The sequence below is a fragment of the Pistacia vera genome, unplaced genomic scaffold, assembly GCF_008641045.1.
Source record: "Pistacia vera cultivar Batoury unplaced genomic scaffold, PisVer_v2 Contig14, whole genome shotgun sequence".
Classification (NCBI taxonomy): domain Eukaryota; kingdom Viridiplantae; phylum Streptophyta; class Magnoliopsida; order Sapindales; family Anacardiaceae; genus Pistacia; species Pistacia vera.
In genome coordinates, this window is record NW_022195466.1 from 957,184 (window position 1) to 972,349 (window position 15,166).

At 35.6% G+C, this 15,166-nt stretch overlaps 1 protein-coding gene across 1 annotated transcript; it reads right to left on the bottom strand.

Moving 5' to 3' along the window:
* Positions 1–7,165: 7,165 nt before the first annotated feature.
* Positions 7,166–11,469, bottom strand: LOC116123041 (pentatricopeptide repeat-containing protein At2g06000-like; the record flags this gene model as incomplete). Its single annotated transcript, XM_031408828.1, has 4 exons — positions 11,433–11,469; positions 8,844–8,969; positions 7,652–8,742; positions 7,166–7,537 (listed from the first exon to the last, which is right to left on the bottom strand). Coding segments are annotated over exons 1-4 (1,626 nt in total), but the record flags the coding sequence as incomplete, so codon positions are not given.
* Between the last annotated feature and the right edge of the window lie 3,697 nt (positions 11,470–15,166).

The following is a 15,166-nucleotide window of genomic DNA, read 5'->3' on the forward strand; positions in this document are numbered from 1 at the left end:
ATAAGCTTTCTAACGCATCTTCAATCATCTCAATTGGACTTCTATAACTCAAGTTACAGCCCAATTACTGACCTATGCCCTAGCTGTGATAGGATTGGATCTTTTGACTTCGATGTAAACTTTGAATACCCAAATCTACTAGGATTAAAACACGTAAGCCCAATTTAAAAAGCTCAGGATGTCTACTTCAAACCTCAAGAAGACCTATTTCTCATTTTGGAACTCTAATATCATCAAAGTCTCCACTGAACCTTCAAAGGTCGAATTTGTCAATGTCTGAAAACTGCACATTATGCTCTACTTTCATTCAAATGCCTCCATTCCTTTCCTAATTCACAAAATATATTATTTAGCTCAATTAATCACAAAATATATCACAAAGATTGATATAAAGGGATTAAAAATAGCAATTATTGAACGCTTATCAAACTTTCATCCACACAAAAAGGAACGTGACCTAAAACGAAATAAACCTAAAAGGATTTTCAGAGAACAATAATAGGAATAGCTAGTTAAATCCGAACCATTATGCTTTCTTAAAATGACATTTTCATCATATCCTCACATAATAAAGTCTAGCTTGGTCAAGATGAAAATATACATCCAAGAACAAGATTAACTTAATTCCATGTGAGCATACATCATGGAACACCTTCCAAAAACATTTTTCAAACAAGACATGAATGAAACCAAAATTCATGGCAAGGATTTGTGTATGGCCGAATGTTATGCAAAGAAAAACAATGAACATTTCATCATTCTAAATCAAAATAAGCACATGCATGTGGTCCTTATCACATTTCATGCAACAACCATCAACCATGGATACATTATCACATCCAATCACATTAGATCAAGATGAAAAACAATTTTTCATGAACAAACAAGGATGGCCGAATCACATGCATGTCTAAAACTTGATCTTTGCTTATCAAATGGACATGCAAGGAGCTTTTGGCCTTGACACCATTTGAAGAATCTATGAATATGGTGGTGGAAATGTGATGGAAGCATGTCAAAGAACATGCAATGACAAGTTATGGATGCAAGGAACATAAAACATAAATAAAAGATTAGTTTATGATTATACCTTCTCGTAGTGCCCTTATTTGATGAACCCAAGACCCAAAAACTTAAGCCCTCTACACTTTAACACCACCTCGAGTGAAAGAGAGAATGGTTGAGCCTTAGAGAGAGACAGATTATGTTTTTCGTTCAAAAAAAATGAAAAACTTGTCCAAAAATGCAACTTTATTTCACCTATATAGGCATGGACCAATTTTTAATTACCTCTTTTGCTTGGATGACCTTATAAAAATTCTCAATTAAATTGTGCCAACCATTAGTAATTTGGCCTTTGAATAATCAATATTATTCAAGGGCCCATGTAAACTACACTAGTTTATATTTACAACCCGTAAGTTTACCTTTTAACCCTTTAACTCTTAAAGGTGATTTCTAGCCCATATTACTTATCTTAACACTTTTAAGATAGTATGATTAAATCCAATTTATTAATATTTGACCATTTTAGCCTTTAAAATGTCAAGAACAATTTCTATGTAACAATTTACATAGAAATTCCGTTATTAACCTTGGAAGGTGCTAGCCCTCTTTGGATAATCATTTCTCTCTCTCATCCTTCTCTAACTACACAAGGCTATTGGCGTGACCATGTAGAACCACCTTGGTTTAGCTGTGAGCCGGTTCTAGATCAATTTGGAACCTTGTCTATAGGCTTAACGACTATGGTAAACATCTAGCAATGTGCCATAGCCTCTAAACCACGATGAAGAAATAGCTCCATCAAACATATATTAGGTCATATTTGCCATGTAGGTAACGTCCTTCCATTGTCATATCCTGATCGAGTACGGATTCACGGATCGTCAAAATCCTAAACTCGATACCATTATGAATCGTCGATCAATATGTCCAAAACTCGTCATCATGAACTTACCTTCATATGAGTAATGTTATGCTTTGATCAGAGATTTTGGTTTCTGACATTTATCAACATTCATCCAGGAACTCGGATCTGGTTGGAGTCGACAGGTACTCTCGATCCTATATTTATGAGTCAACGGATCATATCTTGACCATCGTTCGTTTCCGCGTATGAACGATGCATGACTAAGTAAGCTTTATCATGCAAAGCATGGCTAGCCTCGTACTTATACACCATACGAATCATGCGCATCCGTACCTGGTTCATTAACCGCGATGTCTCAGGTCAAAGGACTACATCATACACTAATATGACCAAACGATAAATCATTGACTCCATGCAATTCCATGTGATTCATCGTTCGTCAGTCACGTTCGAAAAACAGTTCACCAATCGTTAATCCATACTAATGCCCCAGTGACATGACTATCATGATATCCCCCCTCTTCCCCCCCCCCCCCCCCCCCCCCCTTTTTTTTGGAAGCATTCAGTATGCCTACTAGGCGATATGTTGCCCAAAAATATTCTTCCGTAGGGAACCTTTCGATAATTTCATTTACTTATTAAATATTATCAGACAATTCATATATATACTTTACTTAAAGGCATGACAAAATAAAGAAGCAGCTTATATAATGAATCAAAGAACTCTTTCTTTATTTATTAATATCGATACAAGACAAATGCTAAGAAATTGACAACCAAATCATTTCTAGGCATACACTAACAAATAAGTCTATGATATCTTCTTCAAGACTGAGGTTTTTCGGAAAGTATGCAAAATAAATGTAGTCAATTAATATGAGCTTCACATGAAAGCCAGTATTCCACATATAATGAGAATGGAAAATGTTGCCGGACAGGAAATTGGTACATGGAAGAGGTTTTGGGAGACATTTGGGTTTCTTGTTTCATGGTTGAAGGAGCCTGCTAGAGCTAGTATATTTATATGGTTGCAGAATGTATTTTGCAATATGTCAATATCTACCTCCAGTGGATTTCTTGATGTTGCAGATAGTGTAAGATGTGCTTGAAATCTGTGTCGGGTGCAAGATCATGCCATTAATATGTCACAAAGTCATTCCAGGAAAAGTAACAATGTGACAAACTTTACTCTTGATTGAATACCTTTGAAATCAACGCTTGTGTTCAGTTTTTTTTTTTTTTTTTTTTTTATTTAGAAAAGTATCTCTTAGACTTCAGCCAAATTTGTTGGATTATGCCTATGAATTCAAATGCATTTTCATGAACAGTTCAACATGTTTTACATATGTATAGGAATTGTCTTTAGAGATTGTACGAACCAAATGCAGCGTTTGGAATTCGGAAAATATTTCAATTTGGTAATTTTTTGAGGGTTTTGTGTCATGTAACTTCCTGAAACGATTGTGTTTGTTTTACTATTTTGGATAGATTTTAAAAAAGTTGAGTTGGATATTATTATGAGGTAGGACTTAAAATAATAAAAACCCCCTCCTAAGTTTGTTATTTAGCTAAGCCATCTCCAACCCATTGCACCAAATTGGTGCAAGTTTTGGTGTAAACAATATTGCATCTCCACCCACTGCACCAAATATTACACCAAAAAGATATTCTGTCTTTTTCTTTTATTGTAATAACCAACATTAATCTATTCACTCATTATTTTTTATACATTAATTAAATATATGATGATGTTTTATTAAATAATAATTACTTTAAAAATTATACTATTTAATAAAAAAGCATTTTTAATCAAATAACACATTTAATATAAAAAAAAATTAAATATATAAAAATGATACCAAAAAAAAAAAAAAAAAAAAAAACAACAACAACACAAAAGTAAAATTTCATACTTAGTAATTTAATTTTCTGAATTAGATGTTCTTCCACACATGATACATTAATGCATTTCGAAGAGTATGGTGAACCTCTGTTCTTTCCAATATTTGATGATCTTACAGTGTCCGAAACTAATTTACCAGATACTATTTGTTATTTTGTTTATGTTGTATTTTTTTTTTTATTTTAGTGTTTTTTAAATTAGTGTTAATTTTTATTTTGAGTTATTGTAGTTTAATATTTGCATTGAATAAAGTTTTGTTTTTAATTTTTCATCATTTTTTGAATTATATCATTATTATGAACTTATTATTATAAATATTAATATAAATAATAATCATATTAAGTTAAATTCAAATAACAAAAAAAAAAAAAAAAATTTTTTTGCTACATGAATAGTACCACGCTAATTTGGTGCGGATGAACAGTGCCCCGCCAAAATTTGGCATGGCACTGTTCATCTGCACCAAATTGGTGCAACGAATAACGCTGCATTGGAGCAACATTCCATGCTATTTTGGCGTTTTTCACACCAAAATAGCGTGGGTTGGAGATGCCCTAAACACTTCTATAATAAAACATTAAGAATTAACAAAAATACCCTCACCCACCCATTAAATGCCAGTAGCCGACCACCACCGCCAAAGGATGGTTGGAAGTCATCGTAATGACGCACGATAAGTTGGATCTGACTGGTCGTGCACCGATGTGGAATTTTTTGACCAAATCCACTATGGACCTGACCATTGACGGCCAAATCTGGCCACATTTGATCGTCAACAATAGCCAAAGATATGGCGGCCATTGACGGTTAACGACGATCATATCTTAGCCGTCATTAACGACTAGCTACAGTCAAAGATTTGGCTGTCAACAGCCAGTTCTTCGACTATAGATTTAGTCTTTTCTAGCCAGATCCACGATGGATCTGGTCGAAAAATGCTAGATCAATGTACTACCGACCAAATCCAACTAGTAGTGCGTCATTATACCAGATTCCGACCACCTTTCGACTGTGATGGCCAGAATTTGGCAAATAAAGGTGGGTGAGGGTGTTTTTATCAATTTCTAAACTTTTTTTTTTTCTTTTTTTTTGGTTGAGTGTTTAGTTAAATGAACAAACTTGAGAGTTTACAAATAGTTGAATTGAATTAAATTGAATTTTCAGAATAAAGAAACAAATATATATTTTGGATAGGATTTCAAAAATTCTACCCAAAATAGAGAAACAAACACACCCAAATGCCTAAATTTGGTAGGGACCCAAAAATAAAAAATATATATATTAAAGTCTGTACTTTCACGTTAGCAAATATCATCATTCATAGGAGATGGAACACATTAGTAATCTAGATGGCGAATTGTAGCAATTTCAAGATCTTCTCTACGCTGAAACAAGATACTAGTTTCTCCCCAAGGCATTTGCTGCATCCACTTGTAAAGCCAAGCCACCCACTTGTAATGGCCCAAGTTCAGATTTTTTATCTATAAGCCTTCAATCTCTCAATTTTGATGGTATTCTAAGTTCTAGCCGACTGATAATATGCAAAGACTTAATACCGTCCATGATTCCACCGATAGTTGTAAACAACCATTTGCAGCCAGTCTGCAAGTCCATTGATACAAGAAAAGCATTAAGATCATATTAAAGAAAAGTAACTTAACATATCCTCAGCAGATCACATTATTTGAAGCTACAATGGAGAGGACAGGCACCCCACTTCCAGGTTTCTATCCTTAATTATCAGGCCTGTTGTAAATTACCACATGTGATCAATAATGATGTCAGTGATAGCTTGCATAGTTATTTAAATAGACAGTTGGGAAGTGAATCCTAAGGACTCTTCACAAAATCTTTTTTACAAGAAAGAGAGTAATGACTTATTGATATCTACAATTATATAAATTTACATTGGATTTTAAGGTCAAAAAAATAAAAATAAAAAAATAATCCACAATCAACTCATCCTAATTATCATAAAATACTAAGACCGGTATTCGAAATTCACTAAGAACTAAAGCCGAATTTGCTTAAATAAAACCTATTCTGCAAGGAGTCCACATCATCAATGCACATATCATCAAAGACCCTCCCATTCACTCCATCCAGATAAGCAGCAAAAATACAATTCCACCAAACACAGTCATTTTTCTCTCCTCCAAAAGCACAATATTTCTCCGATCAGCAATGAAACAGAATAAGGCAGAAGAAACTACTTCAGTGTTACTTCCTTAAAAATAGTCTATAAGACATTAATCACACTATTGGAACCAGGAAGTAAGCCCTTGCCATCATTCTATGAAGGCATTAAAAATATACTAACTATGCTGTAACCAAAAGTTTCAGGCACCGATGTTGTTCTGACAGCTTCTATCAAAAATAAACTTTACATATATGATAGAAACATAATTACTCACATTTTGGTAACTATTCAAAGGCAGTACTTAGCTGTCCATGGAAGAATAGTCTAAGTAAATTTTAGTCTACTTCTCTTTGTTTTCCAACAGCTTGAAAATGGGGCTTGCTGTTCTGAAAGGGACATTAAGTCAGGATATATGAATAAGAAACAATTATTTCACCTTTGACCTCTTAATATATACCCATATTTGAACACTTTTGTCACTTCTTATATGACTTGATAACTCAACATAATCCTTCATCCTCCTCCAACAATTCTACAGGTAGACTTCTATTGATACTCACCCAAAACTTTCTCCTAGTACAAGCCCATTTCCGGCATTTGAAGATTGCAGTGGAGATCACGCCAACATTACTTAACTAGAATTATAGTAAATCACTAAAAGAGTTCAATACTTCTTATTTTGAAACAAGAAGTCTCCCTCAATACTATTATAGCACAACAATAAGATGAACAAGCGTAAGTTGATTATTCAAGATAACTAATTATTCTCTAACCATTAAAAGACAGAATTCATATACTTATTGACAGCTAAGTTCCTGTAAATAAATCAAATTTATTACTAAAGGTAACATACAGAAGGAAGAAAAGATATGTACAAGTTCAATAGAATTGATAAAGTTTGGAAGTGTGTCAATTTGCAGAAACTGAAGTTTTAAGCCAAACTAAAGAATGCTGATAAAATACTTACTGCTAAATCATTAGCACTCCAAGCTGATATGCTGCATTTGGTTCTTGGTGCATGACAGTGAAGACCTTGCTCATTGAATGGGTTGACAATGACAAGTTCAATAGTTTGACATCCTTTACCTTAAGGAGCCACTGGAATATCGGTACTTGCCAAAGGCATTGGTTTCTTCAAGGATGGAAAAGCCAAGTTCAGGTCCTCTGATGCCAATTGCATAATGCGAAAGGCTTCATTAGGCATCCCAGCCTTCAAAAGACAAGATATCAATGAATTTACAGTTATGTTATCTGGGCCACAACCAATTGTCACCTTCTTATTGAAAATGCTAATAGCCTCCAACATTCTTCCCTTCATACAATGCCCAATAATTAGAATAGTAAATGTTACTTTATCAGGCTTGCATCTCTTTTCCTCCATTTCTGCCACAACTGCATTTGCCTCATCTATATTACCGGCCTTGCAAAGTCCATCAATCACAGGGTTGTACATGAAGGGTTTGGGAACTATATCTCTGCACTTCAATTGACTCAAAAACCTGCGAGCCTCATCTAGTCTATTGTCCTTGCACAAAGCATTAATAAGAATGGCAAAAGTATACACATTTGGGGATATGTTTTTTGCATTCATTTCATCCCACAGCTTTAAACCCATCTTCACCTGTCCATTTCGAAAATAACCATCAATTAAGGAAGTGAAAGTAACAACATCAGGAACATAACCAAGTGAAAGCATCCTCTCACGCATGGATTCAGCAGAAACCATGTCACCAACCTTACCAAAGCCATCGATAAGAATATTAAAAGTTACTGCTGTAGGTTGAATACCAGAATTAATCATCTCATCACGTATACAAGAAGCCTCCTCCATCTTACCTAGCTTGCAATAACCTAAGATGACTGACGTGTAAGTCACAGCGTTCGGTGAAATTTCATCTCTTAACTTGACTTCTTTCAACAACCAGTGCCCTCTATCTACCTCATTAACCCTACAAAATCCGTTTATAAGTGTGTTATATGTAACAACATCAGGAGAACAGCCAAAACTCTCCATATTGCAGAAAATCTCAAAAGCCTTATTAACTTTTCCTATTCTGCACAAACCACGGATCATAATATTAAAAGTCCAAGTGTCTGGTCGAGAGTACAATCTAAAATGCTCTTTAAACAGGAAAATGGCCTCATTAACCTTATTCTGTTTAACCAGCCAATTCAACAAACTATTAGACGTGAAAGTATCCATAGCAATTTTTTCAGACGGCAGCTGAGAAAGCAATTCCTTGACAAAATCAAATTTTCCTACTTTTGTAAATGACAAAACCAAAAATTCTATCATTGAACTATTGGGCAAATGCCCATCACTCCTCATATAATCAAACACCACTTTGGCCACATCATGCAGACCCGATTCACATAAAGATCTTAGAAGTAAATGGTAAGTCTTGAAAGAATGAATAAGACTCAAGTTCACTCTACTAAACTCCAAAAATCTGACGGCCAATCTCGGGTTATCTAACCGTGTAATTACCTCAAACGATGTCAAAGGAGTCAAGTTCTGACTCAAATAGCCCAAACAACTATCCAAACAAAAATGAGAACGAACTAATAGCGTACACACAACTTTAACAAACCACAACTCGGGGCTACATCTATGTATTGCCTCTTTGGTTCCAAAGGGACGATACCGTCCGTCAAAACGAGCAACGGCAGACATCGTGGAGGCTCGAACCCTTGAATGACGGGTATTGAATAATAGGAGGTTCATCTGTAACCCCACCCCATTAGCAGCCTCAGTTTTAAACCCACAAAATCCTCTTGTTTGAAGATAACCTGATGCTGTAATGGATTGATAAGATTTTGAATGGGCTGTTGGATAAGTAAGAAACTAAGTAAGAAACCATAGCAAAACAAAATTTATAGAACCCAGATTTACTTTAGACCATTCAATTAAAAAAAAAAAAAAAAACCTTTGGCTTGAGGAATCAAGAACAAGCTGATTCCTGAGTATGAGATTGTGCATTTGCTACGAAGGGAACTGTGCCATGGTTTCACACGGTTGCTACTTGCTAGGGTCCTGGGGTTTAGTTTGGTCACTGTAGTGTCAATTTAGAATTTCTGCAGGTTTAGGCGGCTGGTTTGACGTCTGTTTATTTGGGCTTTGTGATTCAATTCTAAAGTTTCAATCAGTTAAAGCCCATGCGGTTCAATTTTTATGGAAATAGATTTCACAAAAAAAAAAAAAAAAAAATGGTGTTATTTGTGCAGCAAAAAATCTTTAGAGCGGTGTTACTTTTATAAATAATGTATACAAAATTAAGAATACAAAGTGATGTCGCATTATCCATTAATCGTCATATCATTTATCTTCAATTAATCGAATTGACCTTATATTTTCATTCATCTAATCTTAATGTGACACAACATTTTGCATACTATACTTTGCGAGAGCAGAATTATTAAAAACTTTATTGTAAACCCCAATTTGTTTAAAAACTAAATTTGTAATGACATATTAATTCTTAACCCGCTTTCATTTCTATTCCGACATTTTATGATATGTCAAATAAAGCATGATAAATATATAGCAGAGGGATGAAAAAAATTATTTAAATTAAATGGATTATCACATGAATTAATTTTACACATAACAACTGTATAGGCCAAAAATCGTATTGAACCTGACGAGGCTCAATAACAAAGTAAACATGTTATGGCCCAAGGCCTTAGTCCAATTCTGGTTAGGCCTAGGCTTAAACCTACTTTGCGAACTGCCCTCTCTACGAGTTGGGCTATCCTACAAATTAAGCTTGACTGGGTTCCGGCCCATTAGCCCACAGCAGTCCGATAAACAGAGAATCAGAATCCAATTCTGCTTCCTCTTCTGGTGAGATCTAGACTCTTACTCAAATTGGTGAGTCTGATCCGATAAAGGCAAAGGATCATATATCTTTCTAGGGGGGAATTCCCCCACGAGACAGGACTCAGGATCCTCTTGGGATTCTAACCCTCTGGATTCATTATATAAACAGAGACAAACCCGCTCATGAGAGAGATCGCCCTTTAGCTCTAGCATTTCACTCTCAAACCACAACATTCCGACATTATTCTGTCCCAAGCCTCCACGATCTTCACAATTTTCCTCGTAGGTCCATTAGGCTGCCAGTGGCTCACATCACTAGATTCGACCCCGCATTTGTGACCGTAGATTTTACCGTCTATTATTTAATCAAGTTTTAACTTTGAGTTTAATTTTTGGAAATTCTCTTAAATAAATATACAAGTAGATATGGATTGTCAGAATTTACTTAATTTAATAAAAAATCAAAATTTTATTATAAGTTTCTTATAAATGTTTATTACAAAGAATACTTTTTAATAAACTATGGAGTCATGTAAATGGTACACTTTGCTCATGACAAAAAAGATGATAGAAAAAATTGTTCTTATTTTCATATAAATGATACATGTCGGTTTTGATACCACAATGATTGTAATCATATATCCCATCTATATATAGGAAAATTCTTAGGTATGAAAATCTTGAAGTTTTGACATGTGAACCAAAGATCAGCATCTAGTTGCTGGCTTTTAATTTCAGAGTTTGTGAAGTGAACGATTGGACATTTATCTCTGATCCTCACATTAAAAATTTCAAAACATCCGCATAAGAGGATGACTATCCGCATATAACCCTAGACAATAAAATAAACAATTGAAAAATATATCTAACACCACCATAATAAGAATATATCTAAAAAATTTGTAAAATTATATTATTTTACCCTAATTTGGGGTGTGAATTGAAAACTAGCCTAAAAGTGTAAAGTGTCTCCCTATCTAGCCAAACCCAATTTTTAATAGAAACTTGTAAACATTTAATTTTTTGTAACTTGTCAAATGTATGTTTAGTAAACATGTAAATAAAGCTATCTTTGGCTAGATAGTTGTTCGCATACATTAATTGAATTTACATTTCTGTGGGCATGATGAAAATGGATAGTTTTGAACATTTTTTTTTATGTGAATCGATATGGGGTTTCAGACATGTCGAACATATCCGTCAAAAATGATCTAGACGTTAAAGACGATATCTATCTGATACCCCTTATTAAACAGGTGTCGAACATTACAGTGACTGATATGAGACTAATAGGGGATATTGGAGAGTGTCAGTCAACCTTAGTTATGTCCAAATGACCGGTACCCCCTATTAGACACATATCAATCGTGATGAATCAATGGTTTTTTTTTTTTTTTTTTTTTTTTTCAGAAAAATGAGGTTCTTGGCTTTTATTGTTGTTAAGTATGGATGATGTTAGGAGATTTAGAATAATGGTTCACAAAAATATGAAAGCACTTAGAATACCTAAACATATGGACTACAAAGACCTTTCGAAGTTGTTACATGAAGAACTACACTTAATAGGAGCCGATATAATTTAAAGTTGAACGTGAAGTACATGACTACTGATGATTATTATCCCATACAAATAATCGAGAATGATAATGATCTTGCACTCTTCATTGACACGCAAATGGAAAAGCCTATGAGATACCTTCCATTGCATGTTTCAACGGTGGATGCACCGTCATTCTCAGCTTTTGGTAGCAACCGTAAAAATAGGGCACCTTCAGATATGCAACGGTATCCAATTCTAAATCAATTAGGCATTAATCTGGACATTGATGTAAGTAGGGTTGCAAAACATATTGTATCCGACTATATCTAGCATCCCGAACTAAAAGTAAACATGGGTGCAAAAGAATATGAAAATGACCCAAGATTGGATGATTTGAATACTGGGACGAAGGATATGGAGAATGATCAAGGTGTTGGAATAATGATGCTAACACAAAACATCACTATTGAAGAGGAAAAGGCAACAAACATTCGTGTGTTACTTGAGTCTCGATCAACATGCCAACCACAAAGTACGCTTAGACCAATCGGCATAACAGGAGTTCGATCATTCGCTACAAAGCTTTACAGTAGTAATATACAAAGAGTGTCTATTCTAGGATATTTTTTGGTGGCTTTAGATGTTGTGTCAACCACTCAAGATTATGATATCTAGGTAGAAGTGGTTTTCAATACAAAGCACGAGACAAAAGATAGATTGGGTTGGCTTGGTTTACTACATAATTTTGAGCATAGGGTGTCTCAATCGACCAATGATCACTTTGAGGTTGTATGCAAGGATTTAGTCAATTGTAAATGGCATGTTCGAGCAATGAGGATGTAACCAACACTATATTTTGAAATAAAAAAGATTGTCTCTACTCATACTTAGGGGTGCAGTCGAGCCAGGCCAACTCAAGTAGTGGTTTGCTCGAGCTCAACTTGATTTTGGGTGAGAGGTGCTCGAGCTCGAGCTCATGAGAATAAAGCTTGGCTTGAGCTTAGCTTGGCTTGAGCTTAGCTTGGCTCAGCTCGGCTCGGCTCCAATCCTTTGTCTATTAGATCAGATTATGAAACTGGACTCCATTATTTTTGTGTTTAAAGCAAACCAAGAAAAGCATGAAAAATCAATTGATATAGATTGACCATCCTGAAAAGCACGAAAAATCAATTGAACTAGATTTTTGGGAATCCTGAAAATGCCCAAATGAATATTCCAAGCTCCAAATACAGTTGAACAAATCAATTGAACATCCTTAAACAATGGCTGATTTTCAATTCCCAAGCAATAACATATATGTAAAAATGGAGTCAATAACAATGGCCGAGAAAACATAGATGAAATTAGGGATTTTTTGAGTGTTGTAATTGATTTTGTTTGTTTTAGGGTAATTAATTTGTCACGGGAGCTTCAATCGAGCGACCGAGTTTCAAGCTTCATTGTGCTCAAATGACAAAACAAGTTTTTTGCAATTCGCAAGTTAATCGAGTCAAGCGCAAAACTACTTGATTTCTTTTCCAAGCTTTGATCATGACTTGAACTCATGATCTGCTTGAGATTTCGCGAATAGAGCATCTGCTCGCATTGAATCAAGCCCAAGTAGCTCGCGAGCTACTCGGTTCAACTGCCCCCCCCCCCTGGTGGAGATATGTTCATTTTCCTTTATGTAGTGATATATTGTGTGCGCACCGGGGTCAAAGTTTGTGTTGAGTGCCTTTTTGTTGCTTTATTTATTGAGTAATACAAGGTCCACAACCCAATCTCACAACCTATAATGTGGCAATTCATCATTGGTTAGCTCACAAATTGGCAGATGGGACCCATACAAGTAGGTGAGACTCATTTTGAGCTTATCAATGATGAGCTACCAGGTCGAGGGTTGTGAGAGAAGATTGTGAGATTGGGTTGTGGACCTAGCATTATTGCTATTTATTCATGCTAAATTCTCACTTTGGTTTTGCTTTTAACTAAGGTTGTACATAGATACAGTTCATGCTTTAACCATGAAATTGGTGGATGAATATTTTCAAATATTTTCCTCTAAAAATGGCATTATGTTAAAATGGAATCAGAGAAGATTATCATATGTACAATGAAACTAGGTTAATTATCATTTTACCCTTATGTACCATATCTATTTTTTCAACTATTGTAATGATATATTGTATGTGCACCTAAGGGTGTAGTTGAGCCAAGCTGAGCCGAGTAGTGGCTTGCTCAAGCTTGGCTCAACTTTGGGTGAGAGGTGCTCGAGCTCGTTAAGTCGTGGCTCATGAGCTCTAGCTTGTGAGAATAAAACTTGGCTCGAGCTCAGCTCGAACAGTATACGAGTCATGCCAAGTAGTGGCTCAACTCCAATCCTTTGTTTATCATATCAGATTATCAGAATGGACTCCATTATTTTTGTGTTTAAAGTAGACCAAAAAAAGCATGAAAAATTTGTTGAACTAGATTGAACATCCTGAAAAGCATGAAAAATCAATTGAACTGGATTTTTGGGAATCCTAAAAACGCCCAGTTGAATATTCTAAGCTCCAAATATAGCTGAAAATTTCAATTGAACATCCTTACATAGTGGCTGATTTTCAATTCCCAAGCAATAACACATATGCAATAACATTTATGTAAAAATGGAGTCAATAACAGCAGCCAAGTAGACTTCATATTAAAATCAGTATTATCACAATCCTAAAGCGAAGTAACCAGTTCACACAAAATAGAAGGAAACATTGGTAGCAAAACATTATAAAGGAGGTAATAAGCCTCCATAGGAAACAAAATTAAGTCCAACATAAGAGTAGTGAGTGATAAATGATATTAATCAGCTTTTAAAATGGCTTCTCCAAGGTTATATGAACTGAAACTTTTTCCAAATCTCCAAGGTTAAAGATGTGAGTCCCAAACTTCCAACAAAGTCATGGCAAGAGGCCCGCTTTTGCTCCCTTTTCATTCGAGGAGCCATCTACGTACAGAGTCCATAGCCATAAGTTGTCACTCTTTTATTTTCGTTGCTCGATCTCTCTCAAGGTATCTGCCTCTGGTGGGCTTGGCTCGGCCTCTCGTTGATAAGAAAACTCGGATATAAAATCTGCCATGGCCTAGCTTTTGATCAATGCCCTCATGATATAATGGATGTTGTGCTGACTCATCTCCATCGTCCATTGGATTAGTCTACCTGGTGCATCGGGCTTCTACATTATCTTCTTCATAGGAAAGTTTGTCAGCACATGGACGGAGTGTGCCAGAAAATAGGGTCGCAGCTTTCTGGCGGCAACAACAAAGGCATAGGCAAGCTTCTCCATCTCTAGGTACCTTGTCTCTACGTCAAGCAGACTCTTACTCACATAATACACTGGCCATTGTATTTCTTCCTCTTCGCGTATCAACATCGTGCTGATAATAGATTTTGATACCCACAAGTACAGGGGAGGTTATCCGAGGTGTTTCTTAAGCTCTTGGAAGGCTCTTTCACACTCTTCTGTCCATTTGAAACCTTTCTTCCCTTTCAGTGTCTCAAAAAATGGTAAACACCTATCCGTGGCTCAGAAAATGAACCTGTTGAGAATGGCCACACGTTCAATCAGGCTCTGAACCTACTTTATGCCAATCAGGCTTTTCATGTCAAGCAGAGCCTGAATTCTTCTTCCAGTTAGCTTATATACCCTATTGGTTCATAAGGAAATCTAGGAATTTTCTGAAGCTTACCCCGAAAGCACATTTTAGTGGATTGAGCTTCATTTGATACTTTTTGAGGATGTCAAACATTTCCCTCGGGTGCTCAATGTGACTTTCGACGACCTTTAACTTGACGAGCATGTCGTCAATGTATACTTCCATGGATCAGCCGATTTGCTTGGCAAACATTTTGTTCACCAAGTGCTGGTAGGTCG